We start from the raw sequence: 12674 nt of genomic DNA on the forward strand, positions 1-12674 counted from the left end.
TGAAGGTTTGTGAATGGCAGTGAGGTTTAGGAAGCTTTGGTTCATGCCTTACACCCACAAAGTTCAGCACAGCCTTAATTTTTAACTTTAAGTTAGACATACAGCACTGTACAGGCCCTTCCAGCCCAAGAGCCCCTGCAACCCCAGTATGCTTTAGTGGGAGGAAACCGGAGTTCACGGAGGAAGCCCTTGAAGATGAAGGGACAACGTACAAACTCCTTACCAACAGCACTGGATTCAAACCACAGGCCACTCACGCTGTAACCTAACTCCAGGCTGGGGCTGGGTGCATGATTAGAGTCACTGCCAGCTACAGCTGCCACACGGAGATGGACTGGAAAGAAATCCCTCTGGATTGATTTAGGGACCTCACAGATATAAATCTACCCAAACGGCAGATCGTTGTAGACATCTGCCAAAATTCAGAAGCGCCACAGCATTAAGCATGTGAATTCTTCCCGAGTGCCCTGTCCAAACCTATCCATTCACTGACCGTACTGGCTCAAGTGTCACCAATACCACATCAGTGGCAATTCCTCAAAACCTACATTGGCTTTTGGAATTTGTGGTTACTAAAGGGTAGCAGTTAGCACAGCGCTATTACAGCAACAGCTATTACAGGTTCCAATCCACGGCTGTCAAGAAGGAACATGAACATTCTCCCATTACCGAGTGGGTTTCCTCCGGGTGCTCTGCTTTCCTCCCACCCTTCAGTTGTAATTAGGATAGTTGGATGGCACGGGCTCATGGGCCTGAAGGGCCTGTTACTGTATGTGCTGTATGTCTAAATTTTAAAAATGTAAAAGGCACAATAAAAACAAAAACATTCAATGGTGATGCACACAACTCTAAAAGGGCGGGTAGTTTTCTGCCAAACTTACCAAATATTATACATGCTTTAGATTATTTGGCAGCTTTAAATCAACAATTTCAGAATCCGGTGAACTACTGCCGCTGTGATCACTGTAGGTATCTCTGGAGGAAGCAGAATCACAAATGTTAACATCTTGGTCATTGGGGAATACCAGCTACCAATCCACACATCTGGCTCTATCCCAAGATCAGGAATTTTGAAAGAACTTTTCCTTTCCAAATCCAGGGCAGTGCTGGGAAGCCAAATGGATTCACACAAGATTCACAAATACGAGATCGTGTCGTCAGATTGAAGGAGAGTTTCTATTCTGTCGTCTTCACCCCTGAACGCATCTCAAAAATAGTAAAATTATGCTGCCTTTGCTCCATATCTCTCTGTATTTCATCAAGATGTCTAACTTGCTGAGATGTCTAACTTGTCTGCCCGCAAAACAACTTCTATCACTGCATGTGACAATAATCTGACAGTCCATTAGAGATAGTGAAATTGCACAAAATAAATCTGCAATCTTTCTGTGGCAAATGGTCTCTTGGCTCTCTGCAGTCAAGTTAAACTGTTCATTTTGTGCCTTTTAAACAAGAAATTAAGACTATTTCTGAAGAATTGGAAAATTTTAAAGTTTCTGCTGTTTTACAGCCCCATCCTTCAATTAGGAACTTTCCAGGCCAACAAAAACCGTAGGTGAAGATAATCACCATTTGATGCCGAGTTGGTCAGAATACCAATCTACCACAGGATGAAACTTTAGACCAACTGGTCCATGAGAGCTTGGGTGGAAATGAAGAATATGTAACCTAGTGCCCAGCAGATTTGACATTAGCTGCCAGCTCAAGAAATTGATCCTTTTTAAATTAATGCTTTTTAAATAATATTTTGACAAGAAAAATATCTACTTTTCGCTCCAGGGTCTTTCAACCTTGCTAATCGATTGAGACAGTAGCTTGCATGATACTAATGATTAAATGAGAGAAATAAATGGATTGCATTCGACCCTTGCATTACTGTCTGCAGGAAAAGGCAAGATGTGTGTGTAGGTGAGAGCAGGTGTTGAACCCATGCACTGGGGAGAGGCTGAGCTATTAGCCCTGTGGAGACAGTCATGACCAGTTCTGACCCCAGAGTGGCCTCTGCTGTTTGACTCAGAACACCCTCTTTCTACCTCAGAAAGCAAACATTCAACTGTTCCCTTGATGGGCAACTATTCCAACTCACTCTCCCCACAACAGCTACTACCCAGCTGTACCTTCCCTGCCTAAACCTCCCTTCAGCAACCTGTGAAACGTGCCTGTTTGAGCAGCCAACTGCACTGACATGATGAGCTGAATATTCTGCTGGATGTGAACCATGGAGGGAGAATTTGTCACGTTTATTCACATTTTCAAATGGGAACTTCCCTGTTGTTTGCTGGGTTCACTTAATATTTACAGCACAGAAATTTGTGAATGGCTCACATAAGCCTCCCTCCCAATTTTAACCCCAGAATGTGTTCTTTTACCCCTTCATGAGTTAACCACTTTGACACTCTTTATCTCAACCACAAAATAATTTTTAAAAATCACGACAGCAAAAACAGAATGGCCGTTAGAAAAAGTGCTAGTGAAACAGTTCATACTGGAGCCTTTTAGGGCTCCCTTATATTAAAGAAAGCAATAAAACACAGAAAGGTGGATGTCTCAGAATACCTGGGCGACAACCTACAACCCTTTTCCAAGTAACACTGTAACTTCCCAGCTGCGGCGAGGGCAAGACCAAAGTATGGGGGTGACGGTTTCATGGGCCTTGAGGTGAACTCTGGATGATACTGGACACCAATGAAATATGGGTGATCTAGAAGAGATCAGACGGAACACCATTAGCAAACACCAGCTTCCTCTAATTGATTGGTCTCCAAGGAAAAAATGATCTCAAAGAACAATCAAAAAGTAGTCTGAACACACACACAAAAAAAAATCACATTCCTGATGAAGGACTCAAGCCCAAAAAGTTGACTGCCTTTTGATTCCTACGACCAACTGAGTTTCTCTAGCACTTTTGTGTACTGCATTTGCAGATTTTCTGGTGTAACAACAAAATCAACCACAAGTTGGCGGGGAGGTGGGGGGGTGTTTGGTGGTGGGGAGTGATTAAGAAAACAAAAATTTTCAGTGAAGCCACAGTATTTTGATCACAATCAAAGCCAGAACACCAACGTACGTAGTTCAGTGTGACAAGTTTCTTTCCTTTATTAGAATCATCCCATGGGACTTGGGGGTTAGGTAAGAAAGTGTTGAATAAACTTAGTGTTGAATAAACTTAGTGTGGAAGGAGACTTTTCATCAATAAAAATGAAAAATTATTGACTCGAAATACTGATTCTTGATTCCTTCCTCTCCACCTGCTAGAACTTTCTGCCTTTCAGTCAGTTTTCAAGATATGCAATATTCTGCTTGTGAAGGCAACTTCCTAGAAGTTGGGCAAAATTCAGACATCCAGATCCTGGGACATTTCTTCATTGTAAATATGGCAGGTTTGAATTTGCAAATCAGGACGGTTAATGAGGAATTCAATTGAGATTTTCTACTGTGAATACAGTCACATTTTACAAAAATATTGAAGCAGATAAGGAACTTTACAAACTTCAGAGTGACAGTATTGATTAAACATAACAAGAGAGAAGGAATATCAGAGGGAAGTAAACACAATTCCTGTTCCTTCCACCTACCCTCGAGTTCTATTATTTCCATCCGCTCTCCTTCCTCGTCCTGACCAACAAATCGAAAGCCCCTCTCCTCAAAGCTTTTCTTCATTTCTGGATTTACCTGAAAAACGCAACCAGAGATTGTACCTTCATCGTTTGAATGATTTTTTTTTGACAGGAGGGGCACATGAGATCAGGAAGAAAATATCTGGCACCAAAAAATTTGCAATAAACAGTTTAAAAAAATAACCAAACAGTAAAATGTAGACTCAAAACTAAGAAGCAGACATAATGTCTGCGATTTAAAAGAAATCTGTACAAAAAAATGCTGTATGTTTTCATGAAAGCATTTCAAGTCTTTTTTCCAAATTGTAATTTTTCAACCCGTGAGCACCAAGCTGAACTTTTTGTACCTCATATCGATGCCGATGCCTTTCTTCGATCATGTCCACATCCTTGTACAACTTCTCTGAAGGTCGAACAAAGCAAATCATGATTTAACAAAAAAAAATGCTATCAATCTGAAACAAACAAGCAGCCAATTTTATTCAAACGATCCTCAGTGAATAGATTTCAATGAAGAGGGCCCTGGTCAATATGAGAAAGACAAAGACTGCAGGTGCTGGAGTCGTGGGCGAACTATCGGATGCCTGAGGTGCTCTGGGTGGTCAGGCAATATGCAGGAAAATCATGAGAGAGTCCTGACTCAAGTTGGTGACTGACCATTTCCACCCACGGATGCTATCTGACCTGCTGAATCTGTCCAGCTTCTGTGTTTATCCAGTAATAGCTTAATAGAAGTCTACAAGATTATGACAGGCATAGAAACGGTAGACAGCCAGCACCTTTTTCCCAGGGCATGAGTAGCAAGAACCAGAGGACATATCTGTACAGAGCGAAGGGAGGAAGATTTAGGGGTGCTATCACGGGCAAGGATTTTTAAAAAAAAAAGAGTTGTGGGTGCCTGGCTTACGTTGCCAGGGATGGTGGTGGAGCCGGAAACATCAAGGGGCATTTAAGAGACAGGCACATGATTAAAGAAAAACAGAGGGTTACAAGGTTAGGGAGGGTTTACATTTTTTTTGGTTGGATGTATAGGTTGGCACATTGAGGGCAGAATGGCCTGTACTGTGCTGCAGTGTTCTATGTTCTCTCTATAACTGTTGATGCCCTGGTTAATCAAACATAGTGGTGCATCACCACTACTGATGAATAAATGCTGAAGGAAGATGGAAGGTTTGTGGTCCACAAAGAATGTTTCAGAGCATTCAAGTCTTAAATCTAGTAAATCTTCTCTGCACCCTTTCAATTTTATTGATATCTTTCCTGCAGTTAGGTGACTAAAACTGCACACAATACTTCAAAATTGGCTTGTCTCTGTAGGTTGTCTCTAACACTCTCCCAATTAGGGCAATCCCCAAATGTGTCTACCATCATGTCTCTCCTCAATGCTCACATTTCTTCATCACTTTGGAATGTTTTGATGAATGAAGGGTACTAAAGAAACACAAGTTGCTGTGGATGATTCCTGCAAGGGGGATAATGAGAAGGTCGAAAGATTACCATGAAAGATAATTATAAAATTTGATGTCCTGAACAAAATAAGTTAATGTAATAATTTTGATTTATGTTATCATTAGTATACCTTGTGTAAAGGGTTTTTGTTAAACTCAATAAAAATATTTTAAAAAGAGTGATGCAAGACAGTCAGATTGATACTGGATATCTGACAGAAATGCAACCTGGAGTTATTCCCATCTCCTCAGTGTATTTCTCCAGCCTTGCGTCAGAGAATAAACTATGTGGGAATGTAGGGTCTTGCAGCTGAGAGTTGCTGTCTCACAGGTCTTGTAATCCAGGTTCAATTCTGACCATCAGCGTGCCTGCTTGGAGGTTTCACGTTCTCCCCGGAACTGCCGGGGCCTCCTCTGGGTGCTCTGGTTTCCTCCCACATTGTAGCGATGCGTAGGCTCGGAGGTTAACCGAAAAGTGCACAAGTGAGTGGGGTAAATGAAGGGGAGTTGATCGGGATAAGAGGGTGGAGGGAAAAATCAGTGGGAAATGGGTAGGCTGAGAGCCTGCATTGATAGTCCAAAGTGGTCTCCTTCTGTGTCACAAGTCAATTTGGAATATGCAAAATTGTTGCAAGGCCCTGTGCAAGTCTCAAGGTTAATCTGGCACCTTTCTACCAAGAATAAGAAAAATCCAAATAAAGTCATTCACAAACATGGCTAAATGCTTTGTATTTTGGTGATGGAATTTTTGGGACCAGAGAACTTTCCACCCTTTTCTGCTATTCATTTAAACAAATATACCAAAAGTACAAATAAATATGAAAAGTGCTGGACGCTGCAGTGTGGCAGTGACACTAATTTCACAGCCCAGGGCTCCTGCAACAACTTGTGTTTGTGTAGCCTTCAGCAATCATGAAAGTGGTCCAAGCATTTGAACAACAGTTCTTGAAGCAAGTCACCACATTCCACGTTCTACCTACTTCCAGATCCTTTATTTAGGCTATGGATTAATGGTTAAACGTAAACTACTCCAAGACCACAAAAAGATCTGTCTCCATTATTGAAACACCACTTCTTTTTTGTACGAAATGAAACAGAATATTTATTTTCTTTTACATTTATTATCTCTTTCTATACTGGGGAAATATACTATTGCAGTTAGATTTTTCCTTTTTAAAACCAGTTTTGCAGCAGTATTAACAATTTCAGTGCATATGTTCTTTGTAAATTTTATTTTTAAATGTAGACATACAGCACGATAACAGGCCTTTAGGTCCCATGACCCCATACTGTTCCATTACACCTAATTGATCTACAAACCCCGGATGTTTTGAAGGGTGGGAGGAAATCAGAGCCCCCGTGGAAAACCCACACAGACACGGGAAGAGTGTACGAACTCCTCACAGGCAGCAGTGGGATGGTACTTAAGTGTAGGGCAATAAACTCATTACGTCAAGATTAATGATCCTGTCTATGACTCCAAAGTTAATAGATTTTGTCACAAATGGAATAAGGATCATAGCGACTGGATATGTGGATGTTGAGGAGGAAGCTTGGCTGGGATTCAGATGCAGGGCAGACTGGACAAGGACAGATGTTCTTCCCCTATACCACAGGGCACCGGAGCGAGGGGGGGAGAATACAGGAGGAGGTTTATAAATCAACAGTATAATCAGATTGGGATGGGTTACCCAAAATTACAAAATCAGTGTTCATGAAGAGAGGGAACTGGTAATTTGAAAGCAGAAATCTTACTTAGCACAGAGTTCTTTTCCTTGAATATTGTGGTCCTCTTGCCAAGTCTCATGGTTCCTCCCATGTCCCCAGGATTGTGTTCTGGCATGTCAATCACCTAAAGAGGAGGTGACAACAAATGTTAAAAGTCAAACAGCAGGACAAATGGTAACAAATGGCATGGAAGTCACGGGCCAGAACTCACTGGACCAGCCCTTACCGGTGGCTCCCTCCCGCCCAGAGCACCTTCCTTACACAGAGCTCCATTAAGGACTTTGTGAATGGACTGTAGATTTTCCAGACTACTGTTACTGGAGGGCTTGAGTTTCAAGGAGAGGCTGGATAGAGTGGGACTTTTCTGTCTGGTGTGTAGATGAGGTGTGACCCTTATTGAGGTGCAAAAAATCATGAAGAACATCAATAAGGAGAACGATTACAGTCATTACCCCAGAATATGGGAGCCTAAAAGTAGAGGGCACAGACTGAAGGGTGGTGGGGGGAAGTACATTAAAATCTGGAATTCAAGCAAACAGAAAATTCATGGAAAATAAATGGGTAAAACCAGTGAAGTTTAAAATTGGCATGCCTCACCATTAGTTTGCCAATCATGCCACATGTGATCTCTCAAGCAACCAGAACATTCACTTATCTGGCATCTAACAATCCCAGACATCATGGTTTTTTTTGCATTTACAGTAGATTCCACGGGCAACTTTTTCCACACAGAGGGTGATCAGTATGTGGAATGAACTACCAGGTGAAGTTGCAGAGGTGGGGACAATGACAACATTTAAGAAGCACTTGAAAAGGTGCAAGGAGAGGTTTAGAAGGATATGGGTCAAATGCAGGCAAATGGGACCAGATCAGGAAGGCATGGACAGATAGGCTGAAAGGCCAGTTGATGTGCTGCAAAACTGATTCTCCTGGATACAACTCCCATTGTTACCATAGTAGACTTTTAGTTCATTTTCCTTGATGTGCAACAGAATACAGGAGCTCCTCAACTTACGATGGGGTGATGTCTGGCAAGCCCATCGCAAGTCAAAAAAAGAATGCAGGTTTACCTTGTATAACACACAGTGCCATATCACTCCCCACACTGATCCCTCTCTCTCTCTCTCTCTCTCTCTCTCGACAGCGCTGTATCAGTCCCTGCAATCATTCCAACTGAACTAGAAGTGATTGACCAAGGAGGCTACAAAGAATTCACCTTAGAGAAATTATCAACGTTTACTGGGAAAATCAACTACGTTTGCGATGACCTTACTTATAACGTATTACATGAAATTAAATAATGACAGACGCGCTGTTGTACCTTCGTAACTTCAAAAGATTGTTAAGTCGGACTATTGTAATAGGGGAGCACCTGTAAGTAGGATTCATTTTGCAATGAAGCTTGTGAGGTTTAAGGACGTTTGGGGAAATTGACCTACCCAATGATTTTAGAGGGATTGTGGGAACTAAGGTCCTCGTGAGTTAAAAGGCATTGTGGGAGCACTGGTACTAGTCTCCTATGAACCAAGTGGCACTTGTAAAGGTTAAAACCCTGTGTTTTTACTTCTTAGTTAATTTTAAGAAAGATTATTGTTTGTAGTGTTATCGTAGTTACTATGATGTCATATGTCATAATATTTGGGTATACGGGGAGCTTGCTTTCATTCTTCAAAGAACCATGGAGGAAGCGTAAGCATTGAAATACTCTTCTTTGAATTCATCTTAACCATCTATTAATCATCATCCTATATCGTTATGTCTTTAAATATAGCCAAGTGCTTTGTTTATCCATCGTTATGAAAATCTTGATGCAAAGTTATGCAAAATCCATTTATATCACAACGAATTAAGGCCATTTACAGCTGCAGCTACAGAGTTTGATTTATTGGAAATAAGACAGTAATTATCGTCACTTACGCTTTTGTGAAGATGACATGTTTTGAAATTGGAAAGTTCGAGAGATTGGAAAGTGTCATCTACAGCACTCACTGGGATCACTAAACCATTGGATAATGGATGACTGGATTTTCGCCTTAACACAGAATCCCAGTTTGACCACTTGACCAGTTCGGCATTGTGCAGGATCCAGGGTTTAATGTGGATCGAGTACATATGAAGGAGATGTTTCTACAATGTCCCACTCTGACTCTAGAACTGCTTTTTGGTTTGGGGGAAAATGACTGAACAAGTCAGCCAGAAATACAGGAAATGCTTCAAAAAAAAAAGTGAAGATCAATGAGGTTCAGGCTATGAACGTACCACAGGGTAGCTTGTGTTTGAATCAAATTCAGTAGAATTGGCATCTATAAAAAAAAATTAAAAGAAGTGGTGTGAAACGCCAAACGTAAAGCATCAGTTTTATCTTTTTCTAACACCAGTGAATAAACAGACACGGTCTTTGTTGATATTTCAAAGGAGAAAACAAATGCTGATTTTTCAGATGGAAAGGCGCACAATGTATATAACATGAAAATTCTTCGCTGGAGTTATTTGTTTAATTATAGGTCTTCGTATTTAAAGTTACAATATTTATAAAATTTCTACAAGTTTCAATCATAGTTGGAAAAGGGTTTTGAAATTTGTCAACTCGCATAAACTAAAAATACTGCTTGAAAAACATTAAACAATGTGGAACAAAACTACAGCCAGGAAATCGTTCTTTGCCACAAAAGAACTCACACCTTCCAGACCAAGACAAGGGGAGGAGATTGGAAACCAGTGGAAAGATTTCAGCTACTGGAGGTTCCAAGTGTAGCAGAGGGAGGTCAAAGGTTAGGAAGGTAATGGGGCCAATCTAGGAAAGGTTTCAGTCCAGTGGTTTAAAATGATAAAAAGGTTAGAACCTATTGTGTTTAAAACAAGTAATTCAAAAGGAATCGAAGAACGTAAGAAGCAGGAGCAGGAGGTGGCAATCTGGCCCGTCAAGCCTGTTCTGCTATTGAATAAGACCACAGCTGAATTGGCCGTGGACTCAGCCCCATTTGTGCATCTGTTCCCCAAACTCTCAATTCAAATATCTATCTAGCTGGGTTTTAAAATACATTTAATGAGGCAGCTTCTTCATTGGGCAGAAAATTCCAGATTCACAACTCACTGGGGAAAAGCAGTTCTTCATTTCTGTCTTAAATTGACTCCCCCAAATCTTGAGGCTAGGCCCCTAGTTCTCGGCTCACCTACCTCCCTGCTTCCATCTTATCTACTGTATTCCTTCCATAATTATATATGTTTCTATTGGATCCCCCTTCATCCTTCAATAAGTACAGGCCCAAGCTATTCAATCTCTCCGCATAAGATAGACCCTTGATTCCCAACTTGATGAACCTGCTCTGCACCGCCTCCAAAACCAGTACATCCAACCACAAGGAGACCAGAACTGCACGCAGTACTCCACATGCGGCCTCACCAGTAAGTACCCTGTACAGTTGCATCAGAACCTCCCTGATCTTCAATTCAATCCCTCTGGCAATAAAGGTCAATATCCCATTTGCCTTCTTGATAACTGACTACACACAAAAGTCTGCAGATGCTGTGATTGTAGTAAATCACCCAGAAATACTATAGGAACTCAGCCAGTCTCACAGTGTCCATAGGAGGTAAAGATATTACCGATATTTTGGGCCTGAGCCCTTCTTTTACACTTGTGTAGTGATGAGAAAGTGTTAAGCAACCAAATTTCCACTCATGAATATTGAAAATTATTAAGATGAAAATGCTTGGCTCAGTTACAGTTTGTAAATAAAGACATTACTCCTGTAATAGTACTCATTAATGGAGATTATTCCAAAAACCTGTCTGGGTCAAATCCCATACAAAGAACCTTAGAACATGACAACACAGAAACAGGCCACTCGTCCGTGCTGAACTATTTTTTTTTGCCTAATCCCACTGACATGCACCCAGTCCATAGCCCTCCATACCTCTCCCATCCATGTACCTGTCCAAATTCCTCTTAAATGTTAAAATTGAGCCCACATTCACTTCAGCTGGAAGCTTGTCCACATCCCCACCACTCTCTGTGTGAAAAAGGTCCCCCTCATGCTTCCCCTAAATTATTCCCCTTTCATTCTTAACCCATGTCCTCTGGTTTGTATCTCACCTACTCTCTATCCCTGTTAAATTTTTAATTAGAGTTTGATTTCAGCAAATATCTGCAGTCAATCTAATTCTGGTTTCTCTAAGGATCGTCTCCCCAACTATGCTGCAATTCTACAAATCTTTGGTAAGACTACACTTAAGAGCATTGTGTTCAGTTTTGGTCACCTCATTACAGGAAGGACATGGAAACTATGGAGAGGGTGCAGAGATTTACCAGGATGTTACCTGGACTGGACAGTAAGTCTCACGAGGCAAGGTCAACAGAGGTGGGACTTTTTTCTTTGGAGCAAAGAAGGATGAGAGGAGACTTAATAGAAGTCTACAAGATATTGAGAGGCATAGATAGAGGGGACAACCAGCACCTGATTTCCAGGGCGGGAAAGGAAACACCAGAGGACAAGTGTACAAAGTGAAGGGAGGGAAGTCTAGGGGAGACATCAAGGGCACATTTGTTTTTACACACTGAGTTGTGGTTGCCTGGACTGCCTTGCCAGGGATGGAGGTAGAGGCTGAAACATTAGGGGGATTTAAGATAGATACATGGATGAAAGAAAAATAGAGGATTATGGGGTAGGGAGGGTTTAGTACTTTTTAAAATAGGAATATATAGGTTGTCACATCATCGAGGGCTGAAGAGCTTGTACTGTGCTGTAATGTTCCAACCTGTCACATCACATGATTAACATGAGCGGATTTTGGTAAAGTGATGGAAATACATTTGCCCATACTTGTCAAGTTCAGTTCATTCCGGGCAAACTCCACAACAGCCAACTGCATTCCAAGGCACACACCTAAAGGAGACAGAAGAACTATAATTGAGAACCTCTAATACATCAAACATCACAGGATATCTCACAATGGGGAGGGTCTCTGAACAAAACTTGACACACAGCCATTCAAGAGGATGTTGCACAAAATGGGCTTCGGTTTTACAGAGAGCCACGGAGGAGAGAGATGGGATAATAAAATTGGGGCCAAGACCTCAGCTATTTAATACTTTGACAACTGAAGATAGTTTTCAATTTTGAAAAAGATAATTTATTCACAGGCTGTCAAAAATTCAAGTGACAAAAAACTTGAACTTGACACGTACCAAGACACAGTGAGAGTTTGTTTTGAGAATAGTCCAACCAGACATCCCAGAGAGACAGTTCAGAGGAGCAGAGTTACGAAGAAATTCAGTGATACAGAGCAAAGGCAGCTTAATTTTACTGACGTGTGGATCATTTAGGAGTCTGATAACTGCAGGAAAGAAACTGTCTTAAATCGTGGAGTTCGCGATCTCATATTCATGAATCGTCTTCCTGACTGGGGTGGGTTAAGAGAGTGAGGCCGGGGTAGAATGTCTTTTAATGTTGGCTGCTTCTCCACCTAGGGGGTGGGTGGAGGAAAGGGGGAGCAAGGGGTGTGTGATGACCTGAGCCACATTCACAAGCCTATGAAGCTTCTTGCAGTCTTAGACAGAGCAGTTCCAGTCCCATGTCGGGATGCACCCTGACAGGATGTTTTCAATGGTACAGCTGTAGAGGTTGTTAAGGGACGCAGGTGACATAACAAATTTCATCAGGCTTCTGAGGAAGTAGATGCTAGAGTACTTTCTTGGCCATTGTGTCGACATGGTTCGACAGGTGTGAATACCATGAGCAAACTGTGCATCCCCAATTGCCTTGGAACTGAGATGTTTAAAATCAACTGTGTTGGTGTGTTAGGAGTAGGTCTCCTCAGGAAAGACAATAGGTTTCCTCTTCTGAAGGAGATAACACAGGATTTTAAACAGCAAGTAATT

The 12674-nt window shown here is 41.5% G+C and overlaps 1 protein-coding gene across 6 annotated transcripts in view; it reads right to left on the bottom strand.

Annotated features, from left to right (window-relative positions):
• Positions 1 to 12674, bottom strand: part of LOC138741299 (CTP synthase 1-like) — a 55217-nt gene that overhangs the window by 12387 nt on the left and 30156 nt on the right. For all 6 annotated transcript variants that reach the window (XR_011343441.1, XR_011343440.1, XR_011343439.1 and 3 more), the window contains 7 exons: positions 11617 to 11679; positions 9053 to 9096; positions 6821 to 6917; positions 3965 to 4020; positions 3576 to 3672; positions 2557 to 2701; positions 882 to 975 (listed from right to left, as the gene is read on the bottom strand). Coding sequence is in view for 3 of the 6 variants with exons in the window: in XM_069895147.1 (XP_069751248.1) it covers positions 888 to 975; positions 2557 to 2701; positions 3576 to 3672; positions 3965 to 4020; positions 6821 to 6917; positions 9053 to 9096; positions 11617 to 11679 (590 nt within the window). In the remaining 3 variants the exon portion in view is untranslated. The remainder of the gene's footprint in view (positions 1 to 881; positions 976 to 2556; positions 2702 to 3575; positions 3673 to 3964; positions 4021 to 6820; positions 6918 to 9052; positions 9097 to 11616; positions 11680 to 12674) is intronic.

This window comes from Narcine bancroftii, chromosome 8 (assembly GCF_036971445.1).
Source record: "Narcine bancroftii isolate sNarBan1 chromosome 8, sNarBan1.hap1, whole genome shotgun sequence".
Taxonomy (NCBI): Eukaryota; Metazoa; Chordata; class Chondrichthyes; order Torpediniformes; family Narcinidae; genus Narcine; species Narcine bancroftii.